Raw genomic sequence first — 24,987 nt, 5'->3', positions numbered from 1 at the left:
GCACTCCCAGACAGAGGCGACCTGCTTGGTGATGCAGCTTGTAGCGCCGTGAATGCATCGCGGCGGCCACAGGCCGGGCAGGGGCGGCCCTGCGGGAGGGACACAGGCCCCCAGACTGCAGCCTCCGAGCAGCGGGACGGGCCGGAGCCGGGACGCGGGGACAGGGCGCGACACCCGCCACGGTGCGGAGGGCGGCCGCCCAGGGCTCCGCTGACATCGTCCTCCCGGTTTCCCTCCAGTGAAGAAGAGCCAGAAGGTGCCATCATCCCGAAGGACAAGCTGATTTCCCTGTGCAAACAGGACCCCATCCTGAGGTGGATGCGGAGCTGCGACCACATCCTGTACCAGGCGCTGGTGGAGACGCTCATCCCCGACGTGCTGCGGCCCGTGCCCAGTAAGAGCGCCGCCCGCGCGCGTCCCGGGGTCCCCCCACCCCTCCTCTCGGCTTGTAAACCTGCGTGTCTACAGCTACCTCATGGCAAGTTGCCGTCGAGCTGATTCCGACTCACGATGGCCCCACGCGTGGCAGAGCAGAACTGCGCTCCGCAGGGGTTCGGTGGCCGAGTTCTGGAAAGTAGCTCACCAGGCCTTTCTTTGGAGGTACCTCCGGAGGGGCTTGAACCGCCAACCTTTCGGTTAGCAGCCAAGCGAGTTAACCTTTTGTGCACCCCCAGGGATTCCACAGCTACTTTATCCCCACCGATTTTTCAGGGTCGGCGTGTAGAGGATCCACACGGGACAGCAGCCATTCTGTCAGGCCCTGGAATAGGTTTGCTCGTGCCTCTGCGCTTTTCCTTATTACTGGCCGCTCTGAGTATCGACTCGAGAATCGACTCGACGGCACTGGGTTTGGTTTTTGGCCCCAGCAAAGAGCTGGAGTTAGAGGAGTTACGAGCTGGTGGCTCCTCCCTGTGCCGAGAGCACCCGCCACCAGGGGGCACTCGCAGTGCCCGGCTGGCAGGCTCCTAACTCACTGTCTCCCCACAGGATCACAGTGACTCTCCGGCACAGTGTCGTCCCAAATGGAAGACGGGGGTGCTCAGGCACAGCTGCCCCTTAACCAATTAATAAATTACTGCATGCGGCACGAGTGGTAATACCCAGCAGTAAAAAGCCAAAACCAAACTCACTGCCGTCAAGTCGATTCTGACTCATAGTGACCCTACAGAACAGAGTAGAACTGCCCCACAGAGTTTCCAAGGAACCGGCTGGTGGATTCAAACTGCTGACCTTTTGGTTAGCAGCCGAGCTCTTAAGCACTGTGCCAACACGGCTCCTAGCAAGTGATCTCTAAAAATGTGTGCTTTTTAGTACTAGGCAAATTTCTGTCCTTCTTAATGAGCTGGCATACTTCTTTTTGCCAGGAAATGGGAAATAGCAAACTATGGCATTTCTCCTTTGGCCTTGTTGCTAGCAACGGCTCCTTCTAAAATACTGCTCAGTTAGTCTCTGTATTAAGGTTTCAGTTTGGGGTATATTTCCTTTCACATTTCTATGATTTTTTTCCCTCTTTTTTAACAGTCTGATTATTTGTTTCTTATGATAAACCTTCTCCAGATAAACTTAGAAGTTGGTAGAATATATATATGTGTGTGTGCATCAGGGATTCTCCACGTTGGTACTGCTGACATGGGGCCTGGATCGCTCTCTGGGATGGGGCCGTCCTGTGCACTGTAGGGTGTTGTGCAGCATCCCTGGCCTCCACGCACTCGATGTCAGCAGCACCCCTACCCAGTCGTGATACCCACAAATGTCCTCAGACATCTCCAAGTGCCTCCTGGGGGGGAGAACCATGCCAGTTGGGAACCACCACCTTAGATAGATGGGTGGGTGGGTGGGTGGGTGGATGGATGCATGGATGCATGAATGGATGGATGCGTGGATGGATGGACAGACGGATGGGTAGATGGCTGGGTGGGTGGGTGGGTGGATACATGGATGATTGGATGAACACACAGATGGATAGATAGAGATAGGTGGCACTGAAAAACCCCTAATTCTTACTCAACACCAGGTTTCCTCCATGTCCTAAATTCTCAGTCATCCCTGGGCCTGAGCAGCCCTTCTTTTTCCCTCTGTGTTGCATATTCCTCACGGGTGGGAACTTTCACTGCATTTGCCTCTGTTACGCTTCATCCTGATTTGGGTGGGCAGGGCACTGCCTTGCCCACTGTTGATCTCATGGTTTGCATCTTCCAGGCACCTTGACACAGGCCATCCGTAATTTTGCCAAGAGCTTAGAAGGCTGGTTGACAAACGCCATGAGCGACTTTCCCCAGCAGGTCATCCAGACCAAGGTAACTGGCCGGGGGTGGCATCTGAGCTCCCAGACCACGGCTGGTCACAGAGAGCTGGGGAGCTGCTGCCTGGGAGCTGGGCCCACGCCACTTACTACTCAGGCTCTGCTGGGTTCACTGGGAGGGAGCAGGGAGCAGCTCAGACGAGGCAGCGGACATGAGGAACACTCTGCCCAGAGAGGCGGGCCTCTTCTCACATGTCCTGTGGGTCATTGCTCCTTCCGGGAAGCCCCGGGATGCTGCTGACATGGGGTAGGTGCTCACAGGGAGAGGTGACAGGTTTGATACGTCTGGGTGGAGGCAGACAAGACTGAATGTTCACGTCCACGCTCATCATAGAGAGGGACATTTAATCTCTTAGCTGTTAATATCACTACAGTCTTGGTGACAACAGAGTATTCGAAATGTGGAGATTTGGCCTCCACGTGGAAAAGAGAACGACCATCTGTCATTCTCATCAGCATTTCTGGAAAAGCTGCCGTGTGCAGTCGAGGGCCAGATCTGGCGCGCCTGGTCTCCCCGCCTGCAATTGGGAATTGATCTGTCAGGCTGGTGGTTCTCAGACTTCCGTGGGTGTCAGCATTGTCTAAAACCAGCTGCTGTCAAGTCAGCCCCGACTCATGGCGACCCCATGTGTGCCAGGGTAGGGCTGTTGCCATAGGGTGTTTGGTGGCTGATGTTTGGAAGTAGTTTGCCAGGCTTTTCTTCCAAGGCAGCTTTGGGTGGACTTGAACCTCCAACCTGTTGTTTAGCTGCTGAGCTTGTTAACCATTCACACCACCCAGGGACTCCGAGTGCCTGATCTACCCACTATTATTTGGAATTGATCTGTTAGGCCAGCAATTCTCATACATCCGTATGCATAAGAATCACCTAAACCCAAAAAACCCATTGCTAACAAATCTATTCCAACACGTAACGACCCTGTAGGACAGAACAGAACTGCCCCATAGGGTTTCCAATCTTTATGGAAAGACTTCCACGTCTTTCTCCTGCAGAGCAGCTGGTGGGTTCAAACCACCAGCCTTTGGTTAGCAGCCAAGCACTTTAACGACTGCACCACCAGGGCTCCTAAGAATCACTTAGGTAGTTTTTAAAACTACAGATTCCCAGGCCACACCCCAAAAAGTCTGATCTTGTAGGTTCCGGGCACAGCCCAGGACTCTGGATTTTCATGGCCACCTAAGAAAGGCTAGCAGCAGGACGTAACCACTCTGTCCTGAACTCTGGTCCCTGGGGCCGGGGTGTCTTTCGCAGGAGCCACCTTTTGCATTGGTCGCTCTATATCATTCACGCCTCCTTAAGCTTCGGTCCTTAAGAATGTGGGAAAGGTGGGATTGCTCTTTCCTGCTCTCTCCTGCCTGCAATCTCTCTGAGCCCACGGCGCAGCTCCCAAGGAGAGGGGAGAGCAGGCCCTGCCCACGGGCTGCGGGCCTCCCGCTGACCCCCCAAGTCCTCCGCCGCAGGTCGGCGTGGTCGGTGCCTTTGCCCAGACTCTGCGGAGATACACGTCGCTCAACCACCTGGCACAGGCGGCCCGGGCGGTGCTGCAGAACACATCCCAGATAAACCAGATGCTTACCGACCTCAACCGCGTGGACTTCGCCAACGTGCAGGTGACCTCCTCAGACACAGGTCCCCGCGGCCGGCCGAGGGTAGGACAAGGCACGGGGCCCCGAGCTGCAGAGCAGACACAGCCGCTTGTGCCCACAGCCTGCGCTCCAGGGGTCTGAGGCTCCCACCCTCTAGAGAGCTGCCCACACCCGCGGCACCTAGCACGGGGCAAGGCCCACGTGCCTGTTGAACGAATGCAGGTTCAAGGTCATGTATGTGTACACATGCACGCGTACTTAGGAGAATGACCACTTTTTAAAAAGACGTATATATAAATATATATATGTTGTTGTTGTTATTAGCTGTGGTTGAGTTGGCTCTGACTCATGGCGACCCCACGCACAATGCTGCCTGGTTCTGCGCCATTGCCACGGTCGGTTGTGGATTGGACCATTGTGATCCATAGGGTTTTCATTGGCTGATTTTCAGAAGTTGATTGCCAGGCCTTTCTTCCTAGTCAGTCTTAGTCTGAAAGTTCCACTGCAACCTGTTCAGCATCCTAGGAACACAGGTCTCCACTGGCAGATGGGTGGTGGCTGTGCCTGAGGTGCCTTGGGCGGGAATCAAACCCGGGCCTCCTGCACGGACAGAAGAATCCCACCCCTGAACCACCACTGCCCCCGTGATAGAAATAAAACACACACACATATTCACAAAGGTGACCACTTAAAAAAAAAACAGGACATGGTATGATAAGAATGTTGGCTCAGCAAGGCCTGGACCCTTATGTCCTCAGAAGCCGGGCAGGTGCCGGGTCTGGACCTCTGTGTCTGCCCCGGTGAATCAGGTCATAACAGCACTCAGCTCATGGGTGTCCAGGACCAAGTGTGAGAGCGCGTGTGAGCTCAGCGTGGTGTGCGCTGGGCACTGGTGCTCGGGAGGCAGCCGCGGTGGGGGTGAGTGAGGGCTGCCCCGTGCGGGTCCCTAGCCCCGTCCTGACCTGCCACCCTGTGCCATAGGAGCAAGCGTCGTGGGTATGCCAGTGCGAGGAGAGCGTGGTGCAGCGGCTGGAGCAGGACTTCAAGCTGACCTTGCAGCAGCAGAGCTCCCTGGACCAGTGGGCCAGCTGGCTGGACAACGTGGTCACCCAGGTCCTGAAGCAGCACGCCGGCAGCCCCAGCTTTCCCAAGGCCGCGAGGCAGTTTCTGCTGAAGTGGTCCTTCTATAGGTAAGGCCCCCTTGCATCTCCCAGAGAGACTTCCCAGGAGGGCAGCGGCTGGGGGCTCTCTGAGCTTGGAGAAAACGGGGCCCAGGTGGGCTGGGGCACTGGCTGGTGTTGTTATGTTGTTAGCCGCCATCGAGTGGCCCCGACTCATGGCGAACCCAGGCATAACAGAACAAAACGCTGCCCAGTCCTGTGCCATCCCCACGATGCGTTGTGGATTTGACCATTGTGATTCATAAGGTCTTCACTGGCTGGTTTTTTGGAAGTCCATCTTGGTCTAGGCACTCTGCTGAAACCCATTCAGGATCCTACCCCGATGGCAGGCAGTGGTGGTTGTGCTTGAGGTACCTTGGCCGGGAATCAAACGGAGGGCCCCTGCATGGAAGGCCAGAATTCTACCCCGGAGAGCTCTTCCCAGCCCAGCAGGAAGGGCGACAGTTCTCCACAGAAAGGAAACCAGAACGCATACAGTAGAATGTCACTCAGCCTCAGAGAGAAATGAAGGCCTGACACATGCCACAACATGGATGAACCTCGAAAACATTATGTCAAGCGAAAGAAGTCAGACGCAAAAGGACAGATACTGTTTGAGCTCCCTCCTGGTGACCCCTGTGTGCAGAGTAGAACTGCCCCATAGGGTTTTCAAGGCTGTGACCTTTCAGAAACAAATCGCCAGGGCTGTCTTCTGGGGGCCTCTGGCTGGGTTCGAACCACCAGCCTTTCAGCTGATAGTCAAGTGCTTAACCATTGGCATCACCCAGGATTGCCTTTGAAATATCTAGAATAGGCAAGTGTACAGAGATCAGTTTGTTTGTGGTTACCAGGACAGGAGGGAGAGGGAAAGGGGGGACTCATTGCTTAGGGGACACTGAGCTTCTATTCAGGGTGATGGAGGAATCCGGGGACAGATAATGGATGGCTGACCCACATGATGAACATAATTCATGTCACTGACTTGTCCATGTGAAGACTGTTGAAATGTCACATACTTTGTTACGTATATAGTCACCACGTATGTTACATATACATCCTGGATGTCAGAAGTCATGGGGTTAAAACGGGGCACTGCAGAGACCTCCACGGACTGACTGGAGAGATGGTCCCGCCTGCTCAGCACCCGGAATGCTGGCGGCCGGGCCGTGCCCACCCCTGCTGGTGGGCAGAGCTTGGAGATCCTGTCTGGTCTGGAGAAAAGGCCTGTAGATACTAGGAGTGGAAATCCTGCGGAGAAACGCCAGGTTCCTGCCTCACACATTTTCGGAAGCTCAGCCCCTCTGCAAACGGACACCTGTCTGAATTCCTCAAGCTTTCTAGTGCGTGTTACAGGTTGCCTTGTGTCCCTCAAAAGAGCTGTTGAAGTCCTAACCACCGGGACCTGTAAATGTGACCTTGTTTGGAAACAGGGTCTTTGAAGATGTTACTAGTTCAGTTAACAGGAGGTCATACTGGAGGAGGGTGGTTTCTACTCTAACATTACTGATTGCGATGGTCAGTTTTCTGTGTCAGCTTGGCTAGGCTCTGGCTCCCGGTTGTTTGGCCAAATGCTAGTCTAGATGCTGTTATGAAGTAGTAGTTAAGTGTGATTAAATCAGTTGGCCTTAAGTAAAGCAGATGACCTTCCATAACGTGGGTGGGCCTCACCCCATCAGTTGAAGGCCTGAGGAACAAAAAGGGAGTTTTCCCAAGGTCGTGTTATTATCCAGACTACAAACAGACATCCACCAGGACTCCTCAACTCTTCACTCTTGTCATCGTCTTACCTGTAGAATCTCCAGCCTATTGCCGGAACTACAGATTCTAGGCTTGCCAGCACCCACACTCTTGTGAGCCAGTTCTTTAAAACAGATAGACGAATGGACAGACGGACAGGTAAATCCTGGTTCTGTTTCTCTAGAGGGCCCTGACTGAGCATTTTGGAACTGAGAGTGAGTGGCGGTGTGCAGAAAGAGCAGATGAGACACAGACACATACTGGTGGAGGAAACCTCGTGAGGAGCCGTCTACAAGCCAAGGAATGCCTGGGGTTACCAACAGAGAGGGATCTCCCCCTAGAGATGATGCCCTGATTTGGACTTGTAGCTTCCAGAACTGTGAGAATGAGCAATTTCTGTTTTTAAAAGCCACCCACTTGTGGTATTTATGTTATGGCAGCACTAGATTCCAGAGTCCACGCACAGCCTGGCCCTGGGACATTTCAAATAATTCAATAAACTGGTTTGTTATCTGCCGTCCTTCCTGACTCATCTGCACCCAATTGCTGAAACATAAGCTGTTTGGGCAGTGCTTATATTGTGTCTCTCATCTTTCCGTGTCTCTTTCTGCTCTTTTTATTGCTTCAAGATTGATTAGACGTAGATAACCAGGATAATGTAAGTTTTGAGATAGGACATGCGGAGTTTGGGGCTATGTGGCACAGGTGTTTGTGGGCCAGAGGTTTTGATCAAGTGCCGTGTTATGTAATTCCTTTGGATCGAGAGTTGGTAGAATTTTTCCGTAAAGAGCTGGATAATAAATATCTTTGGCTTTGCAGGCAGTGTGGTCAGTCGCCACTACTCATCTCTGTGGCTGAATCAGGAGAGTAGCCGGAGATGATCTGTCAATGAATGTTCGTGCCCGTGTGCCAATAAAATTTTATTTATGGACACAGAAAATGAATCTCATATCATGTGCGCATCTCACGAAATAGTCTTTTTTTTTTTTTTTTTAACAAAGTTTGTTAAAAATGTACAAACTGCAAGCTTTCAGGCTGTACAAAAACAGGCACAGGACTGAATTTGGCCCCTGGATTGTAGTTTGCCAATCCCTGCTGTAGATGAGAGAGACTTAAACATCCTGAAAGTCTGTCTTGTGTTCAAACCACAGACTCTGAGGAGTGAAAGGAGGAGGGCTAAGGAACTGGGGCCTTACTGACTGGGGGGAGCCAGCTTCTAGTCTCTGCTCTGACCTGGAGTATTTATCCAAGAACGCAGCTCTTAAGGCTGTACTGGAGACACGCACACTGAGGTTTTCAAGTGGCCTCTTGTAAGGGCAAGTGCTCCTGTCGCCCGTGTTCCCTCTGGCGGAGAGGCCCATCCCCACCCATCAGTCCCACCTGAGGTCACAGCTGTGACGTTGGCGATGGGGAGGCCCCTCGTAAGCCAGGAGGGTCTAAGGAGCACCCGAGGAGCACGGAGCCCGAGGGTAGCTGGGTCAGGTTGCCCGTGGCCCCATCTCAGGCCCCATGTGCCTCCAGCTCCATGGTGATCCGGGACCTGACCCTGCGCAGTGCCGCCAGCTTCGGCTCCTTCCACCTGATCCGCCTGCTCTATGACGAGTACATGTTCTACCTGGTGGAGCACCGTGTCGCTGAGGCGACGGGAGAGACGCCCATCGCCGTGATGGCAGAGGTGAGCCCTTCCCGGCCCACGGGCCCCTGGGGGGGCAGACAAGGCCAGGCCTGTGCGGGGAGGGTGGCCTCCGAGACGTGGACGCTGGAGCACGAACAGAGGGGAGGCCCATGAGACCCAGCTTCCACTCCCGGCTCCTCATCCACCTACTTGCTATGACCTCGGCCAGGATCTCCCGCCTCTAAGCGAGGCCTCAAACACCAGCCCCCTCGTGGCTTTGTGTGTGTGATAAAACATATTCCATCTGAGCCATTGTACAGTGGACAACTCAGTGGTATCAAGTGCATTGATAACGTAGTGCAACCGGCGGCACTGTCTAGCTCCAGGGCGTTCTCCTCGTTCCAAGGAGAAGCCCCGTACCCGTCAGTAGTCACTCCCTGCTCTCTTCTGCCCCAAGCCCTGGGCAATCACTAAGCTACTCTCTCCATGGACCTGCCTCTTCTGGACTCTGCATACACATGGAATCCTACAATATGTGGCCTTCTGTGACTGACTTTTTTCACTCAGCATAATGTTTTCAAGGTCCATCCATGTTGTAGCATGTATCAGAACTTCCTTCCTCTTTACAGCTGGATAACAGTCCCTTGTATGGATAGGTCACCTTTTGTTAATCCATTCGTCTGTTCACCACTTTGGCTGTCTCCACCCTTTGCTATTGCGAACAGTGCCGCTAGGAACCCGGATGTACAAGTATCTGTTCGAGAACCAGTTTTCATTTCTTCCGGGTGTGCACCCGGGAGCGGAATTGCTGGGTCGTGTGGGGAAGAAATGAGGTGATCTTGTCCAGCTTTTAGGACGTCTAGGCCCATGATAAATGGCAGCTTTCCTCAGTGGCCGTGGCACTCCAGGGGGGCAGTGACTGGGGACCCACAACCGGCCCTGACCCTGTGAGGAGATGTCTTGTGCCCAGCACATTGGCATGGGCACTGGGCCCTAGAGGGAGACCCTGGGTAACAGAGGTGGCTCTCCCCACCTCTCCCACTATAAGCCAGACTCAGCCATACCCAGGGGGTTCTTGTCACCAGCTCCCTGTCCCCGTGGCTGCCCTGAGTAGTTGGCAACCCTGGAAAGGAGAATCAGAGGGGACCCCCAGACACCCAACAGCGTCCAAACCATTTCTCAGTAGCAGAACGCAAATCACCTCCCAAATGGTAAAAGCCCTGCTCACTGTGATTGCCTAAGGGGCAGTTCTGCTGACGTTCTCGAACCCCCCTGAAAAATAAACGGCCAGCCCTAAGTGGCGGTCCCTGAACTTGGGCTTCTCTCTTTCAGTTCAATGACCTTGCCTCACTGTCGCTGACGCTGCTCGACAAAGGTGGGTGCATCCCAGCTCCATTGGGGCTTATTCCTCATGGTTGGGGCTGGCTCTCCCGCCCTGTAACGAGCAGGTGGAGTCACTGGGTGGTGCAGATGGTTAACGCACTCAGCTGCTAATTGAAAGGCTAGAAGTTTGGATCCACCCGGAGGGTACTGGAAGAAAGGCCTAGCCATCTAATTCCAAAAATCAACCATTGAAAACCCGCCGGAGCGCAGTTCTACTGTGACACACATGGGGTCGTCATGAGTCAGAGCTGACTGGACGGCAGCTGGTTCAAGAAGCCAGTAGAATCCAGCACAGCCCTGAGGCCAGGTTGAGGGTGCTGGGGAGCTAGCACCTGGATCAGCAGGGGACTCTGCAAGAAGGAGGCTCTGTCCTCCTTCCCCAGCAGCCTGCTCGCGTGCAGAGCTTTGGGGACACATTTAATCCCACTTCCCAGCACCCTCCACGCTGGGAAAGGACCCTCCCGCCGCATGGGGGGTGGGCCTGGGCAGCAGCCCCTTCCTTGCCCCGTGTGGTCAAAGGACCAGCCCCCAGCCCTGCCATGGAGGGCGGAACCCCAGCAGCCACAGCCCTGCAGGGACAGAGATCTGCCTCGCGCAGGAAGCCTAGTATTCAGGGTTGAAAGGGTAGGCAAGGCAAGCCAGGGCCACTTGGCCCAGAGGCCCAGGCAGGTCTCCCAGGGCTGCAGGCCCCTTCTGCCGCCCACCTCAGTGCCCCCACAGCATCCTGCCCGAGGCTCTGCAGCTCTGAACTGTGCTTCTCTCTCTCCCCCTCCGCTGCCCCCCAACGTGGACCCTGCAGATGACATCAGTGATGACCGCGTGAGCGAGGAGGCTGAGGCAGAGGCCCGCAGCCTGGGCGAGCCCCTGGTGAAGCGTGAGCGCAGCGACCCCAACCACGCCCTGCAGAGCATCTAGCACCGGGGCCTCGGGCTTCCAGAAGGTCCCGGCGGCCACCCGGGAGCTGGACGGCCCAGCGCTGACCGCACAGGGCCTCTTAGACAGCGCAGGGTGCACTGACCCCAGGGCCCGGGGTCAGCGCGGCCACAGGCTCGAAATTCTCAAAGAAGGAAGTGGTGTCATCTCAGCGAAGCTCATTCGTACAGCCCCTGCATGCATGGGGCTGCGTCCGTGGTGTCTCTGAGAAGGGAAGTGGGACCTGCCTAGCAGCCCTCCTGTACCCACACCAGGTGCTCTCTCACGCTCCGAATGTACCTGCTGGAACCGCAAACTCTTGGTCCGAGTCCCAGACATCCAGCCTTCAGGAGCTGAGCGAGTTGGTGTCTTCCAGGTTTTCTTCTCCATGTTAACTGATACCAATTTTCACCATGATTAAAAAGAGAAAAACCTCAGGCAGAGCGTGGGAGGAAAGCGACAGCCTCTTCCCCTTCTCGTCCACCGCCGCAGGTCCAGGCTTCCACGGAGTTCTCCCTCAGGGACGGAGCAGGGGCCGTCACCGCCTGTGGCCTTCCTTAGACAGACAGTCTGTGGCTCCTGACCTCCCTCCCGGGCTAGGCTGAGGCAGGGAGCAGGCTGCTCACGGCCTGCAGACGCACGTGGGAGACACACAACAGATGCCAAAGGACTTGAGATGCAGCTGCCAGTGTCTCCATGTCCCTGGACAGATCCACAGCCATGGCCCCACGTGGCTCTCAGAACAAGCCACAGGAACAGAGCCCAGCGTGCCAAGACACAGTGTTGCCTTTACAAAATCAAAACCAGAAGTTTATCAGCAACAGGAACAATTTGGAATTTTGCCCAAGTTCAGCCAACGGCTGGGTCTGGAATGCCTTTGTTTCTCGTGGGTTCCAAGTGGGCCGGGGGCGTCTGGCGGTCAGAGGTACCACCCCGCCCTGTCTGCACAAGCCCCAGGGCCCCTGTGCCATTCCACAGAATCTTCCAGAATGCCTGCCTTTAACTCCGCAACCCTGAAGCCGCCTGACCCGGTCAAGTCCCACCTGGAACTGTTCAAACGGATACCGAGGGCTCACGCAGCCCGGAACTCTACATGGTGGGTTTTTATCCGATTGTAACATGTAGCTGCTGCGCTGGGTTAGCTCTGTGCAATAGTTCTGTCCCGAAAACAGCTGCAGCGCAGAAAGACACACCTCTGGTCTTGCAAGCGCCGACTTATGAGATAATAGTTTTTGTTTTTGGAAATATGTTTATACGGATAGTTTTGTGCCGTGGTTGTTACTAGAATGTTTCCTGTGAACATGTATACTGCAGTATATTCGGTCCCAAATATTTTTTCTCATTCACAAAGAAGGTACTAATATAAACTCACGTGGCCTTTTAGAACCTTCCAGAACAACAAGGGACGCACTGTGCTTTTCCAGGCCTGCGCCTGGGGTTTGGGGAGGGGAGGGGGGAAGGAAGAGAGAGATCCATGTTTATTTTAGAAGCAAAAAACTCCGTAATAATCTCAGTGTTGGGTCTTAGAGTTCAAGACTTAGATGAAGTCAGACAGAAAGAATGTTTTTAAAACCTGTCTCTCCTTTCCTGGGAGACTTTTCCGCTCACTGGTAGTGGATTGTAATGACCTGGCTTTCCTTCCCACATGTGGTAACCAGAACAAACTGGGTTTCTGCCTTAAGCGCCTTCTGTTCCTTTGCAGGGATTCCACAAGGAGGAATATAAATGACAGTAAAGCACACAAGCCTTCCATTCTTGTTTCTTGTAGCAATAAACGCATCGACCATGCCCATTTTGGGAGTCACAGTTCACACCCCAGCCCCAGCCCACCCCTACGAAGCCCCAGGAGGGGGCAGCCCTCCCCTGGCCAGCCCCACCTTCCCTGGGCAGTCAGCCCCGCCAGCTTGGGCCCGAGAGAGGTAGCAGCCACTAAGCCACTTTCCCCTCCTCTCGGCCACCTTGGCTGCTGTTCTAGAACCTTCCAAAATAAATGGAGCACCCCCATTAGCAAACCCGCCCTTGAGCCCATAATGGCAGGAAAGCATTTCCTTGCCCAGGGTGGTTGGTGTCTCCTCTGGAAACAGACTAGACCTGTTCAGGGCCAGCAAAGTAAGTAGATGCTTTGTGGCTGGTAGAGCCCACCGCATTGTTCTGAGGGTGTGTTCGGTGGAGAGATGGGGCCGCGCCTCAGACTCCCTTAAGGACCAGTGTGCGTGCCTGTTGGAAACCAGGTGGTTCCTGGGCCCCATCCCCTATGAACCTGCCTAGGTGGATTGGGGTGGGGCCGGCGATCCCAGTGTTGCAACCTCCCCCGCTCAGGGACTCTGACACGGGGCAGGGGCGGGGGGTACTTTGGAGAAACCCCACAGAGGAGAGTCCCCGGCTGTCTTAGGCTGGGTTCTCTAGAGAAGCAAATCCAGTAAAGCATAAAAATATATATATTAAAAAAAAAACCTGTTGCCGTCAAGTCGATTCCAACTCATAGCAACCCTACAGGACAGAGTAGAACTGCCCCGCAGTGTTTCCAAGGAGCGCCTGGTGGGTTCGAACTGCCGACCTTTTGGTTAGCAGCCGTAGCTCACGTAGAGATTTCTATCAAGGAAACGGCTCACGCGGTGAGAGAGGCTGGAACATCCCCAGGATAGAGGCTTCTGATTCACGCAGCCGCAGGGGCTAGCGAACCCAAGATGAGCAGATCAGAGAGCAGGGCTCTTGCTCACAGGCTGTGACGACCTACAAGTGTGAAGATCGGCAGGTAAGCTGCTAGCTCAAGCCCCAAGAACCAGAGGTCAGACGAACAGGAGGCAGCTGCAGGCAAAAAACCAAAACGTCCACTCCCATTCGGATGCAGGCCACACGCCCAAGGAAACTCCCTTTCAACAGACCGGCCCCTCCCAGCAGATCCCATCGTGGGGGTGATGACATATAAATACTGAGAATCATGGCCCAGCCAAGCTGACACACAATCTTAGCCATCGCAGAAGGACCCATAGGGAAGACAATGTTCCGAAGAGGGGGGATACCATTTACAGGCAGCTGCCCCTAAAAGCTGCTTCTCGGGTGCCAGGCCAGCATCCCAAAGCACCCCACAGATACTCTGCCTTGGCCCCGCCCAGTCCCCTCTGTCCCAGAAAGAGGGCCCTGCACTTTCATTTTGTACTGGGCCCCCCAAACTACGTGGCCACTCCTGGGGGAGCTCCCAGGACCCCACTGCCAGGCCTCTGAGCAGGGCTGCCAGGGCTCTGGGGTCCACCGCACTCCCCTCACCACTTGCCTTGTCAGACCTCCCTGCTCTGAGCGCCCCTGAGGTGAATGGAGCCCTGAGCATTAGCTCCCCCCAGCCCTCACCCTCTAAGTCTCAGGCCCAGTCCTGGGGCCTCACAGCCTTTAGCGCCCCCTCTGGACTTGCTGACCGTTGCAGCTGGGGCTCCAAGGCAGAAGGAGACCCAGAACCTGCGCTTGGGGCTCAAGTGGTGGGTGTGTGAGGGGAGACTCAAGAGGACGTGAATCCCCCAGAGTTGGAGCTACATCAAGGGAGGAGGCCCGCTGAGAGCCACAGCCTCAAGTCCCTTGGAGCCCACCAGGTGGGGCCCCAGGGCGCAGGTGCCTTAAAAACAAGGGGAACTCCAGCCCCCCAGGAGCCTCAGGGAGGTACCGACAAGTCATAGTGGGTTCCTTACTGGAGCCTTCTCCTGTCCTATCACCCCATCTTTTTTTTTTTTTGTAATTGAAAGTATACACAGCAGAACATACACCAATTCAACCATTTCTCCACGTACGATTCAGTGCCACTGAGTACACTCTTCAAGCTGGGCAGCCATTCTCACCCTCCTTTTCTGAACTGTTCCTCCCCCACTAACATGAACTCACTGCCCCCTAAGCTTTTTGTCTGACCTTTCAGGTTGCTGTTGTCAATTTGACCCTTTTTGTTGTTAGGTGCTGTCGAGTTGGTTCCGACTCATAGCAACCCTAGGTACAACCAAATGAAACACTATGTGGTCCTGCGCCGTCCTCACAGTCGTCGCTATGTTTGAGCCCATTGTCCCGGCCACTGTGTCAATCCATCTCAGCGAGGGTCTTCCTCTTTTCTGCTGACCCTCTACTTTACCAAGCATGATGTCCTTCTCCAGGGACTGGTCCCTCCTGATGACATGTCCAAAGTGCGTGAGATGAAGTCTTGCCACCCTCACTTTTAAGGAGCATTCTGGCTGTACTTCTTCCAAGACAGATCTGTTCTTCCTTCTGGCAGTCCATGGGATATTCAGTATTCTTCATCGACACCATAATCCAAGGGCATCAGTTCTTCTTCAGTCTTCCTCATTCATTGTCCAGCTAGTGCACCCATAATGAGGTGACTGAAAATACGGTGTCATTAAGGTCGAGTCCACTTTGAAGAGGCAGCTCTTCCCCAGTTGTCTTTTGAGTGCCTTCCAAACGGAGGGGCTCGTCTTCTGGCACTGTATTAGACAGCGTTCTGCTGCTATTCACAAGGTTTGCGCTGGGTCATTGCTTCCGAAGTAGGCCACCTGGTCCTTCTTCCTAGACGCTGGTGGTCTGGAGGCTCCACTGAAACTTGTTCGCCATGGATGACCCTGCTGGTATGTGAAATACCAGTGGCACAGCTCCCAGCGTCACAGCAACGGGCAAGCCACCCCAGTACAACAAACTGACAGTTCTTAAAAGAACATAACCCTAACCCTAGTGCTCAAGGATGAGATTCTTTACTAAATAAGCTCGCTATTGTTTAGTTTAAAGAAGACTTCAGGATATATCTTTGGCTTAAGCTTTAAAGATTATCTCGGGGCAACGGTTTCATTCAGCCACCATGGCTCCAGAAAGCCTGGGTTCCATGATAATTTGGAATTATGTTCTGCATTCCCTCCCCCTTTTGATCAGGATTCTTCTATAGAACTTTTGACCAAAATGGTCCGTAATGGTACTGGGCACCATTCTTCTGTCCTCATTCACCCCACCTTTTTGACAATCGAAGGTAGGTGCCGTTCCCATTGTACATATAGGAAAACAGAGGCCAGAGAAGGGGGCCCGGGGTCCCTCAGCTTGTGAGAACCACAGTTCAGGCCCAACCCCAGGCTGTCTGTTTCCAGAGCCTCCACTGCACCCCGCTCTCTGCCTGTGCGACTTGGCTGAGGGCTGAGGGGGAAGAGTCAGAGCGAGGGCCGTGACTAACAGAACTCAAAAGATGGACAGAAGGCAGCAGCCTCAGGAGGAAGAGCGTGTCCCCAGACAGGTGTAGGTGGGGCCCGAGGACAACCAAACGTCTTAGGCCGGGGGGGTCACCTTGGGAACAGGCCCTTCCCCAGCCAGTCGTTAATCCAGTTATTACAAGAGCGGCATCTGGACAGAGTTGGAGTCGGGCACATCTGGGTGCAAGTTCAGTATCAGCCTCCGGGTCTACAGAATGGCCATCAGATCTACTCTGGAGGAGCAGGTAAGGGTTCTTTTTACCAGTAAAACTTGTTGAGTGTTTAGCTAAAGCATCTTGGAGGCATTAACTCGTTTATAATATGTTGTGGTTGTTTGCTGCTGTCAAGTAGGCCCCCCAATTCGTGGCAATGATGCCCGGTCCTGCACCATCCCCACGATTGGTTGCAGATCAGACTCCTGGGAACCATAGGGTTTCCATTGGCTAGTTTTCAGAAGTCCTTCTAATCCATCTTAGTCTGGAAGCCCTGCTGAAACCCGCTGAGCATCGTAGCAACACGCAAGTCCCCGCTGACAGACAGGTGGTAGCTGCACATGAGGTGCGTTGGCCTGGAATCGAACCCAGGTCTCCCACATGGAAGGATTGTACCACTGAGCCTCCGCTGCCCTTGCGATACTTTCAGGGGCTCACAAAGGTGTCTTAATTTATTTTAAAATCAGGTAACAAGTGAATATAATAGTGAATATATAATTATGAACCCAGCCTGGACTGTATTTGTCTTTATGCCAATGCATTGTAAAATCTAATTTTTTATATTTTTTATTAAAAGTTTCTGCTAGTGGCATCCCAAGAGTGGGGTGGAGAGAGCTGTCCACTCCATGTACAGGTGCTAAAGAAATAAAGGGGTGCATTAGTAGTAGAGAATTTTTTTTTAGATTTTAGTTTTATTTTTTATTATTGTACTTTAGATGAAGGTTTACAGAACAAACTAGCTTCTCATTAAACAATTAGTACACATATTGTTTTGTGACATTAGTTGCCAACCCCACAACACGTTAACACTCTCCCTTCCTGACCTTGGCTTCCCTCTTACCAGCTTTCCTGTCTCGTGCTGCCTTTTTGTCCTTGCCCGAGGGCTGGTGTGCCCCTTTACTCTCGTTTTGTTTTATGGGCCTGTCTAATCTTTGGCTGAAGGGTGAACCTCAGGAGTGACTTCATTACTGAACTGAAAGGGTGTCCGGGGGCCGTACTCTCAGGGTTTCTCCAGTCTCTGTCAGGCCAGTAAGTCTGGTCTTTTTTTGTGAGTTGGAATTTTGTTCTATATTTTTCCCCAGCCCTGTCTGGGACCCTCTATTGTGATCCCTGTCAGAGCAGTCAGCAGTGGTAGTTGGGCACCATCTAGTTGTCTGGACTCAGTCTGGTGGAGACTGTGGTAAATGTGGTCCATTAGTCCTTTGGGCTAATCTTTCCCTTGTGTCTTTAGTTTTCTTCATTCTCCCTTGCTCCTGACAGGGTGAGACCAGTGGAGTATCTTATCTTAGATAGCTGCTCGCAGGCGTTTAAGACCCCAGACGCTAGTGGTAGAGAATTTTAAAACAATAATAAAAATGACAATTCTGAGCAACGTCAGTGGTAAAATACCCCTACCTCCAAGGGCAAATGGCTACACACGCATACTCCTTTGGTGGTCCACTGTCTCAGACCTGACGTGGCCAACTTATAACTATTGGGTTTTCCCACACATTTGTCCCATCCCAGTGTTCTCCAGTTCCGTGAATGAGCACACCATCTGAGCCGGCGGGGCAGCCAGGGCCGGCCTTGAATTCTGTCTTTTTCTCTACCTCCCAGTCTGTAAACCAAAAAAACCAGTTGCCATGAAGTCAACTCTGACTCGTGGGGACCCCATGCATGTCCGGGTAGAACTGTGCTCCACAGGGTTTTCAATGGCTGACTTTTTGAAAGTAGATCACCAGGCCTTTCTTCCAAGGCATCTCTGGGTGGACTTGAACCTCCAACCTTCTGGTTTGCAGCTGAGAATGTTAGCCACTCGCACCTCCCAGGGACTCCAGTCTATGAATAGATCCTGTCGAGTTCTGCCTCCTTATACATGCTTACCCTTCTGCTCCCCTCTCCTCTGAGGTCACCGCCTCTGCCAGCTCTCTGCAACCGCTCACCTGGGCGATTATGCCAGCCCCCACCCCGCAGCCAGAGGGGTCTCCTCAAAGCTTAAGCAGGTCAGCCGCTCCTCAGCTCAGAGCCCTCTCGGGTTCCTGTCACACTTGGAGTGAAACCCCAGTTCCTCCTCTAGCCTCACCCTACCTTCCACTTGCTCACTCACTCTTCCGCTAGCCGCGGGCCTCTTCATGTTCCCCAACCCAGTCAAGCTCATTCCCTCTCTGTTCCTTCTGCCAGGAACAGTTACCCTCTCATCTCTGCATGGCCGGCTCCTCTCACCCTTCAGTTCTCCATTCAAATGCCACCTCGTCCAAGAAGCCCTCCCTGACCACTTCGGCTAAAGTAGCTGCCCCCATCCCCAATTCTCTCACCCCATTTTACTGTTTTCACAGCATTAGTGTTGCAAAATGACTGTTGCCATTGTTGCTAATTGTTCCTGCATTGGTTTTCTATCCCGCTACCCTTACCTCCTCCAAAATGGGGGCCGAGGCTGGGGGATTGGCTTACGCTGGCCTCCAGTATCCCCAGCCCTAGGACAGAGCCAGGCACACAGAGGCATGCGTTCAGTAACTACTTGACGGCGGAGTCGGTCAATGAACTGACAGAGTCCGGGGAGAGGGCGGAGACGGAGTTAATAATGTGCTCTGCCAAGCCAGTCCCATCCCACACTGTCCCCCTGGCATCTGAATTTTGAGCCAAAGGACTGAACACGTTGATTCTCGGGAAAGTGCCCGGCTGTGTCTGCTAAGTGGTCCCGCTCCCAAGACCCTCTGGAGCTGGCTGGTTTCTTCTTTGGTCCTTTGGTCCTATGAGCATTCCCCTACGTTTCCAGCAAGTTCCCTCTTTGCTTACATTTGCCAGATGTGGTTTTGGACGTTTGCATCCAGTCTCCAAACGGATATCAGTACTCATGAAATTTTCCAATTGGCTGCAGCTGGGATTCTCAAACTTCCTGAAGTCCACTTACAACTGAGAGGCTGTAGCTCAGAGGCAGAAGTTCCTGGGTGGTTAAACGGTTACTGCACTTGGCTGCTAACCAAAAGGTTGGAGGCTTGAGCCTACCCAGAAGTGCCTCAGAGGAAAGGCCTGGCAATCTACTTCCAAAAGCCCAGCCATGGAAAACGCTATGGAGCACAGTTCAACTCTGACAGACACGGGGCCGCCATGACTCGGAGTCGACTCCAGAGGTGGTGCTTGCCAACAGCGGTATCAGGTTGCAGGAGTACTCCTCAGAGCGGGCCAGCATGGTGCGGCCAAGGCACCCTACACCTCATGTTCCCCACTTCTCTCACGTGGCCAACGCCACCTGACCTGAGTCCTGAAAGACGCTTAGTTACCCAGAAGGAACGGTACTGCTTTTTACCTGGAGCCGTTTCCTATGCCTCTCGATCCTCGGCTGCCCCCCAGAGGTCACTGTGTGACACAGCCTCTTCCTTTTCACCTGCAGACTCTGCAAGCTCAGATTTTGCCTAGACCTCCAGTTAGTTACTTTGCGACAAGGAGGCCCTTTTGTTTACCAAATTGCAACGATGCAGAGATACCACAAGCAGCAAGCAATGGAGTGGATGACCCAGGCTCCTTCCTTCCCTCCTCCCCCCTTCTCTTCCTCAAACATCCTTATTTATTTACATAGTCTCAAAGTATCCCCCCACAAGAGACCCAGTAATTACAAAGGGAAAAGGAGGAACCAGGCAAAACCAAACCAGTGGCCTTCTCTTCAGGGCAGCCCCACGTGTGTCCGACTAGAACCATGCTCCACAGATTCTGAATGGCTGGTTTTTTGGAAGGAGCTCGCCAGGCCTCTCTTCTGAGGCACCGCTGGGCACACCTGAACAGCCAGCCTTTCAGTGGGCAGCTGAGCCCGTTAGCCGCTTGCACCTCGCAGGCATCATGTAAACCAAGTGATTCATCAGCAAGGGCACACATCAATGCCATGTGCCTCCTGGTGCTGCATACTGAGAAGGACGTCACTTCTCGGTTAGTCCTGCCAAAACTGAGCGACTTGAATTATGAGGAAACATCAAACAAACTGAAAATTTAGGGACATTCTAAAAAAATAACTAGCCAGTGCTCTTTAGAAATGTCAAAGTCAAGAAGGAATCATATCATTGAACTGTACATGTAAAAATTGTTGAATTGACAACAGTTTTGCTCTATTTTTACCATAGTAAAAAAAATTTTTAAAAAGGAAGACTAGAAAGGCTGAGGAATGGTTCCAGATTAAAGGAGACTGCGGTATAGCAGTTAAATGCGCTGTGGGACCCCAGGCTGGGTTCTAGAAGGGAAAAAGAACGTTAATGGTAAAGGAAACTCGAATGAGGTCTGTAGGTTAGTGCATAGTACGGGACCAGTGTTCACGTCCTGGTTTTTGTCACTGTGTTTTGGTTATGTGAAAAGTGAACATTTGGAGGAGTGATCTGCTTCCCCAAATCAGCCACTGAAAACCCGATGGCGCACAGTTCTACTCTGACACGCGTGGGGTCGCCAGGGGTCAGACCAAAAGCAGCTAGTGCTGCTAACCACACCGCTACGTCCTAGCAAATACAGCGTTGTTGTTGTTGGGGGCCGCCGAGTCGCTTCTGACTCACAGTGGCCCCGGGTGACAGAGCAGAGCTGCCCCACAGGGTTTCCCAGTCTGTGATCTTTAGGGAGCAGGTCACCACGTCTTTCTTCTGCAGAGCCACCTGTTGTTGTTGTTGTCGGAGACAGTCGAGTCAGTTCTGACCCGTAGCGACCCCATGTACAACAGGACGAAAGACTGCCTGGTCCTGCACCGTCCTCACAGTCGCTATGCTTGAGCCCGTTGTTGCTGTCACTGTGTCAGTCTGTCTCACCAAGGGTCTTCCTTTTGGTTCCTGACCCTAGGACCCACCAGGTGGGTTCAAACCACCAACCTTTAGGTTAGCTGCTGAGCGCTTAACAACTGTGCCCCCAGGGCTCCTGACAAATGCAGTACAGATAGACCCTGACGTACAACAGATTCTAGTTATGACGAACCTGCTTACGACCGTCCTTTTTTTTTTTTGTATATCTTATCATTAGTAATGATGTCCTTCTCCAGGGACTAGTCCCTCCTAATAGCATCATACTTGTTAAAGTGTCAGCAAAAAAGAGGAAGACCCTCAGTGAGATGGATTGACACAGGGGCTGCAACAATGGGCTCAGACATAGCAATGATTATGAGGATGGCACAGGGCCGGGTAGCATTTCATTCTGTTGCACACGGCGTCACTATGAGGCAGAACCCACTCGACAGCACCTGACAACATTGTTAGTAATACGTACTACATACGACGTCGCCTCGTATAATTTGCTGGTGTCATCATATCTGTGAATATACACGTAATGTTTCCAACCCCCAAAGACAAAGACAGGATTTATAAAGATACTGATCACAAAACACAATAATAATGAAAGCTAACAAACAAAATGAGGTATTCAGCTTCCCTCAGAGCTGGCATATGATGGAGTCATTGGAGCGGAACCCCGTTGTAAGTCGCGGACTACCTGTAGACACCGACTCCACTTACGTGAAGTCTAGAACAGGTAAGATCAATCAATACTGGTAAGACTATAAGCAGGTCTGTGGGTGCCTGGGGCTGCAGGGAGTGATTGACTTGGGGGGCACATGCGACTATTCCCCCCAGTCAAGGTTTAGAACATTTCTATTGCCCAGAAGTTCCCTCGTGCCCCTTCCCAGTCAATCACCTCCTTCCAGCCCGAAGCACGCATTCTGTTTCATTCTGTCACTAGACTTGTTTTTACCTGTCCTAGAACTTCGCATAAATGGCATCCCCAGGGTGTCTCCTTCATTCAGCAGTGATTGTGCGGTTCAGCCACACTGCCGCACGCAGCAGTGCTGCTGAGCGGTATTCAGTGGTATGGATGGACCGGCCACAGTGGGTCCAGCCCCTGGGGATGAACACTCGACTGTGCTTGTATCCTTTCATGCCCCTCTAACACTTTGGTACTTTCCCCTTACAGCAGAGAAAAAGCAGCCTTCCAGCTCAGCCCTTTGGCAAGCCACAGAATAAGGTAATAGGAATGTGGAAGTGTCTCTTGGGAACTGGCGCTGGGACGTCCTGGGACTCTCCAGCTCATCCCTGGCTGCAAGGGATGGAGAACATAGCCTTCCCCCAGGTTAACCAGATCCAGGTCCAGCCTTCCAGAGAGCGGCAACCCCAATCCCAAGCTCCTAGGAAGGTACACTGATATGCCCAGCTTGGGCCAGGGGTCCCCACCATCATGGGCAAGGGGCTGGTATCAGTTACATGGACACCCTTGACCCTGTGGACTGAGGGAGGGCAGTGAAGGGTGATGAGTGGAGAAGGCAACCCCTGGTGACATCCCTCCACCCACACCTGACTGAGTTCTAGACTGTATCTGCTCATCTCTGAGTCCCTGATCTCAGTGTGGGCCAGGCACAGAAGAGGCTCTTTACCTGCCTACAAGGGAAGGGTAATAACTGAATTGTAGCTGGGGAGGCCCTTTTTCCTGGAGCACAACACAGAAGCCATTGTCCTCCTTGACTGCAAAGGAGGAGGACCTTGGTCCTCATCCTGGGCTCAGGGGGTCTTCTGAGACTTGTCCCCTAGCAAGACCGGAAGGAACCAGGCAGCAGGGAGGTTGGCCAGCAGCTTAGGGCAAATCACTTGGGTCCTTCCAGGTCCCACTTCCAACTCTAACTCCTCTGTGTGGTCTTCAAGGCCCTGCACGGCCTCCCCAGCATCATCTTTACCTCTCCCCGTGAGCACTGCTCTGACCACACAGAGCACGAGCACATGTTGCTGCCTGCCTCAGGGCCTTTGCACTTGCTGTTGTATCCAGAATGTTCCTCCTATGGACCTACTATGATGTCATCTCCTGAGGGCACATCCCTGACCAACCAGTCTGACGTACTCCCTCTTTCCATTGTTCTGTCTCACTATGCTGTTTTCTTTGTAGCACCTGTCACTATCCCAAATTATTCTGCTTGCTTGTCTGTTGTCAATCTCCCCTCCATGAAGGCAAGGTCTGTCTGGTTTACCAGGAACCACAGCATTCAGTACTCCATACATAGCAGGCGGGCTAGATATATATTGTTGTTTTTCTTAAGTGCCATCGAGTCAAAGGCGGCTCATAGCAACCCTGTGTGACAGAGTAGAACTCCCTCATAAGGTTTTCAAGGCTGTAATCTTTACAGGAGCAGATCACCAGGTCTTTCTCCGTGAAGCCATGGGCTGGGGGGGGGGGGTTGGAACCGCCAACCTCTTGGTTAGCAGCCAAGTGCTTAATCAGTGCACCACCAGGGCTCCTTGGATATATATTGCTGTGTGACAAATAGCCCCCCGGACTTAGGGGCTTAAAACAGCAACCATCATTTAAATTATCCTTCATGGATTCTGTGGGTGAGGAGCAGAAAGGGCTAGGTTGGGTGGTTAGTTCTCTCTCGAGGCTCAGGCTCTGTCATGCAATTACAGTCAGTGGCTGGAGCCAGAACAGCGGGCAGCTGGCTGAGCTTCTCTTGCTCAAGGCCTCTCCATGTGGTCACTTGGCTCTCGGGTTTCCTCACAGCATGGCAGCCTCCAGGAAGTTGGACTGCTTGCATGATGGCTGAAGGCTTTAAGAGCAAGTGTTCCAGTGAAAGCAGTGGAAGTCGCATCCCCTGGGCTATGTCCTGGTCTCCTAAGTGACATAGTATCCCTTCTACGGTACTCTTTTGGTCTGACCAGTCATAAGACCACCCACATTCAAAGGAAGGGAACAGAGATCCCACCTCTTGATGGGAGGAGTGTCAAAGAATTTAGGGCTATATTTTAACAGTTGTTGTTAGGTGCCTTCAAGTCGGCTCCGACCCATAGTGACCCCACGTATAACAAAACAAAACTCTGCCTGGTCCTGCGCCATCCTCACAAGAGTAGGTATATTTGAGCTCGTGATTGCAGCCAATCCATTTCGTTCAGGGTCTTCCTTTTTCGCTAACCCTCTACTTTACCAAACATAGTATCCTTCTCCAGAGATTGGTCCCTCCTAATAACATGTCCAAAGTAAGCAGGAAGAAGTCTCACCATCCTTGCTTCTAAGGAGCATTCTGACTGTACTTCCTCCGATCGAACGACATTTATTACACTGAGCAAATCTGCTGCAAAAGACCTCTTTAAAACCTTAAAAAGATGACTAAGGTATGCCTGATCCAAGTGTGGTCTTTTCAATTGCCTCAAGCATTTAAAAGCTGGACAATGAAAAAGGAAGAGAGAAGAATTGAGATACTCGAATTCTGGTGTTGGTGAAGCATATTGAATATACCACGGACTGCCAGAAGGAACCAATCTGTCTTGGAGGAAGTACCGCCATAGTAAAACCTGTTGCCGTTGAGTCAACTCATAGCGACCCTACAGCACAGAGTAGAACTGCCCCGTAGGGCTTCCAAGGAGCAGCTGATGGACTCAAACGGCCGACCTTTCAGTTAGCAGCCAGGCTCTTAACCCTGCACCACCAGGGCTCCACCACCACAGTAGGTAATCAATAAATATTTGTTTTGTGAATGCTAATTCATAAGAGACCAGATAAAAAAGGCAAAGGAAGGTGTCTTAGTCATCTAGTGCTGCTAGAACACAGTACCACAAGTAGATGGCTTAAACAATGAGAAGTTTATTCTCTAACAGCCCAGTAGGCTGCAAGTCCATATTCAGGGCACTGGCTCCAGGCTCTGAAGGAAGGTCCTTGTGATGCATCAGTCTTCCCTCGGTCTGAGAGCATCCCAGTGCAGGAACCTCAGGTCCAAAGGACGAGCTCTGCTCCTGGCGCTGCTTTCTTGGTGGTATGAGTTCCCCCTTCTCTGCTTGCTTCCCTTTCATCTCTTGATAGATAAAAGGTGGTGCAGGCCACACCGAAGGGAAAACTCCCTTTACCTTGGATCAGGGAGGTCACCTGGTAAGGGTGGTATTATAATCCCACCCTAATCCTTTTACCA

At 52.7% G+C, this 24,987-nt stretch overlaps 1 protein-coding gene across 4 annotated transcripts in view; it reads left to right on the top strand.

Moving 5' to 3' along the window:
* The window catches only part of RFX2 (regulatory factor X2), a 112,473-nt gene extending 98,576 nt beyond the window's left edge, over positions 1–13,897 (top strand). For 3 of the 4 annotated variants that reach the window (XM_049876527.1, XM_049876524.1, XM_049876525.1), the window contains 7 exons: positions 240–394; positions 2,200–2,297; positions 3,764–3,913; positions 4,871–5,079; positions 8,308–8,461; positions 9,734–9,776; positions 10,584–13,897. In XM_049876527.1, the coding sequence (XP_049732484.1) occupies positions 240–394; positions 2,200–2,297; positions 3,764–3,913; positions 4,871–5,079; positions 8,308–8,461; positions 9,734–9,776; positions 10,584–10,699 (925 nt within the window). In that variant the 3' untranslated portion in view covers positions 10,700–13,897. Of the gene's footprint in view, positions 1–239; positions 395–2,199; positions 2,298–3,763; positions 3,914–4,870; positions 5,080–6,970; positions 7,682–8,307; positions 8,462–9,733; positions 9,777–10,583 lie in introns of those variants that run through there. The other variant, XM_049876528.1, reaches the window with a different exon arrangement.
* Positions 13,898–24,987: the final 11,090 nt, after the last annotated feature.

The sequence above is a fragment of the Elephas maximus genome, chromosome 3 (assembly GCF_024166365.1).
Source record: "Elephas maximus indicus isolate mEleMax1 chromosome 3, mEleMax1 primary haplotype, whole genome shotgun sequence".
Lineage (NCBI taxonomy): Eukaryota > Metazoa > Chordata > Mammalia > Proboscidea > Elephantidae > Elephas > Elephas maximus.
Note: the sequence above shows the minus strand (reverse complement) of the source record. Positions and strands in the feature narration are given on the sequence as shown.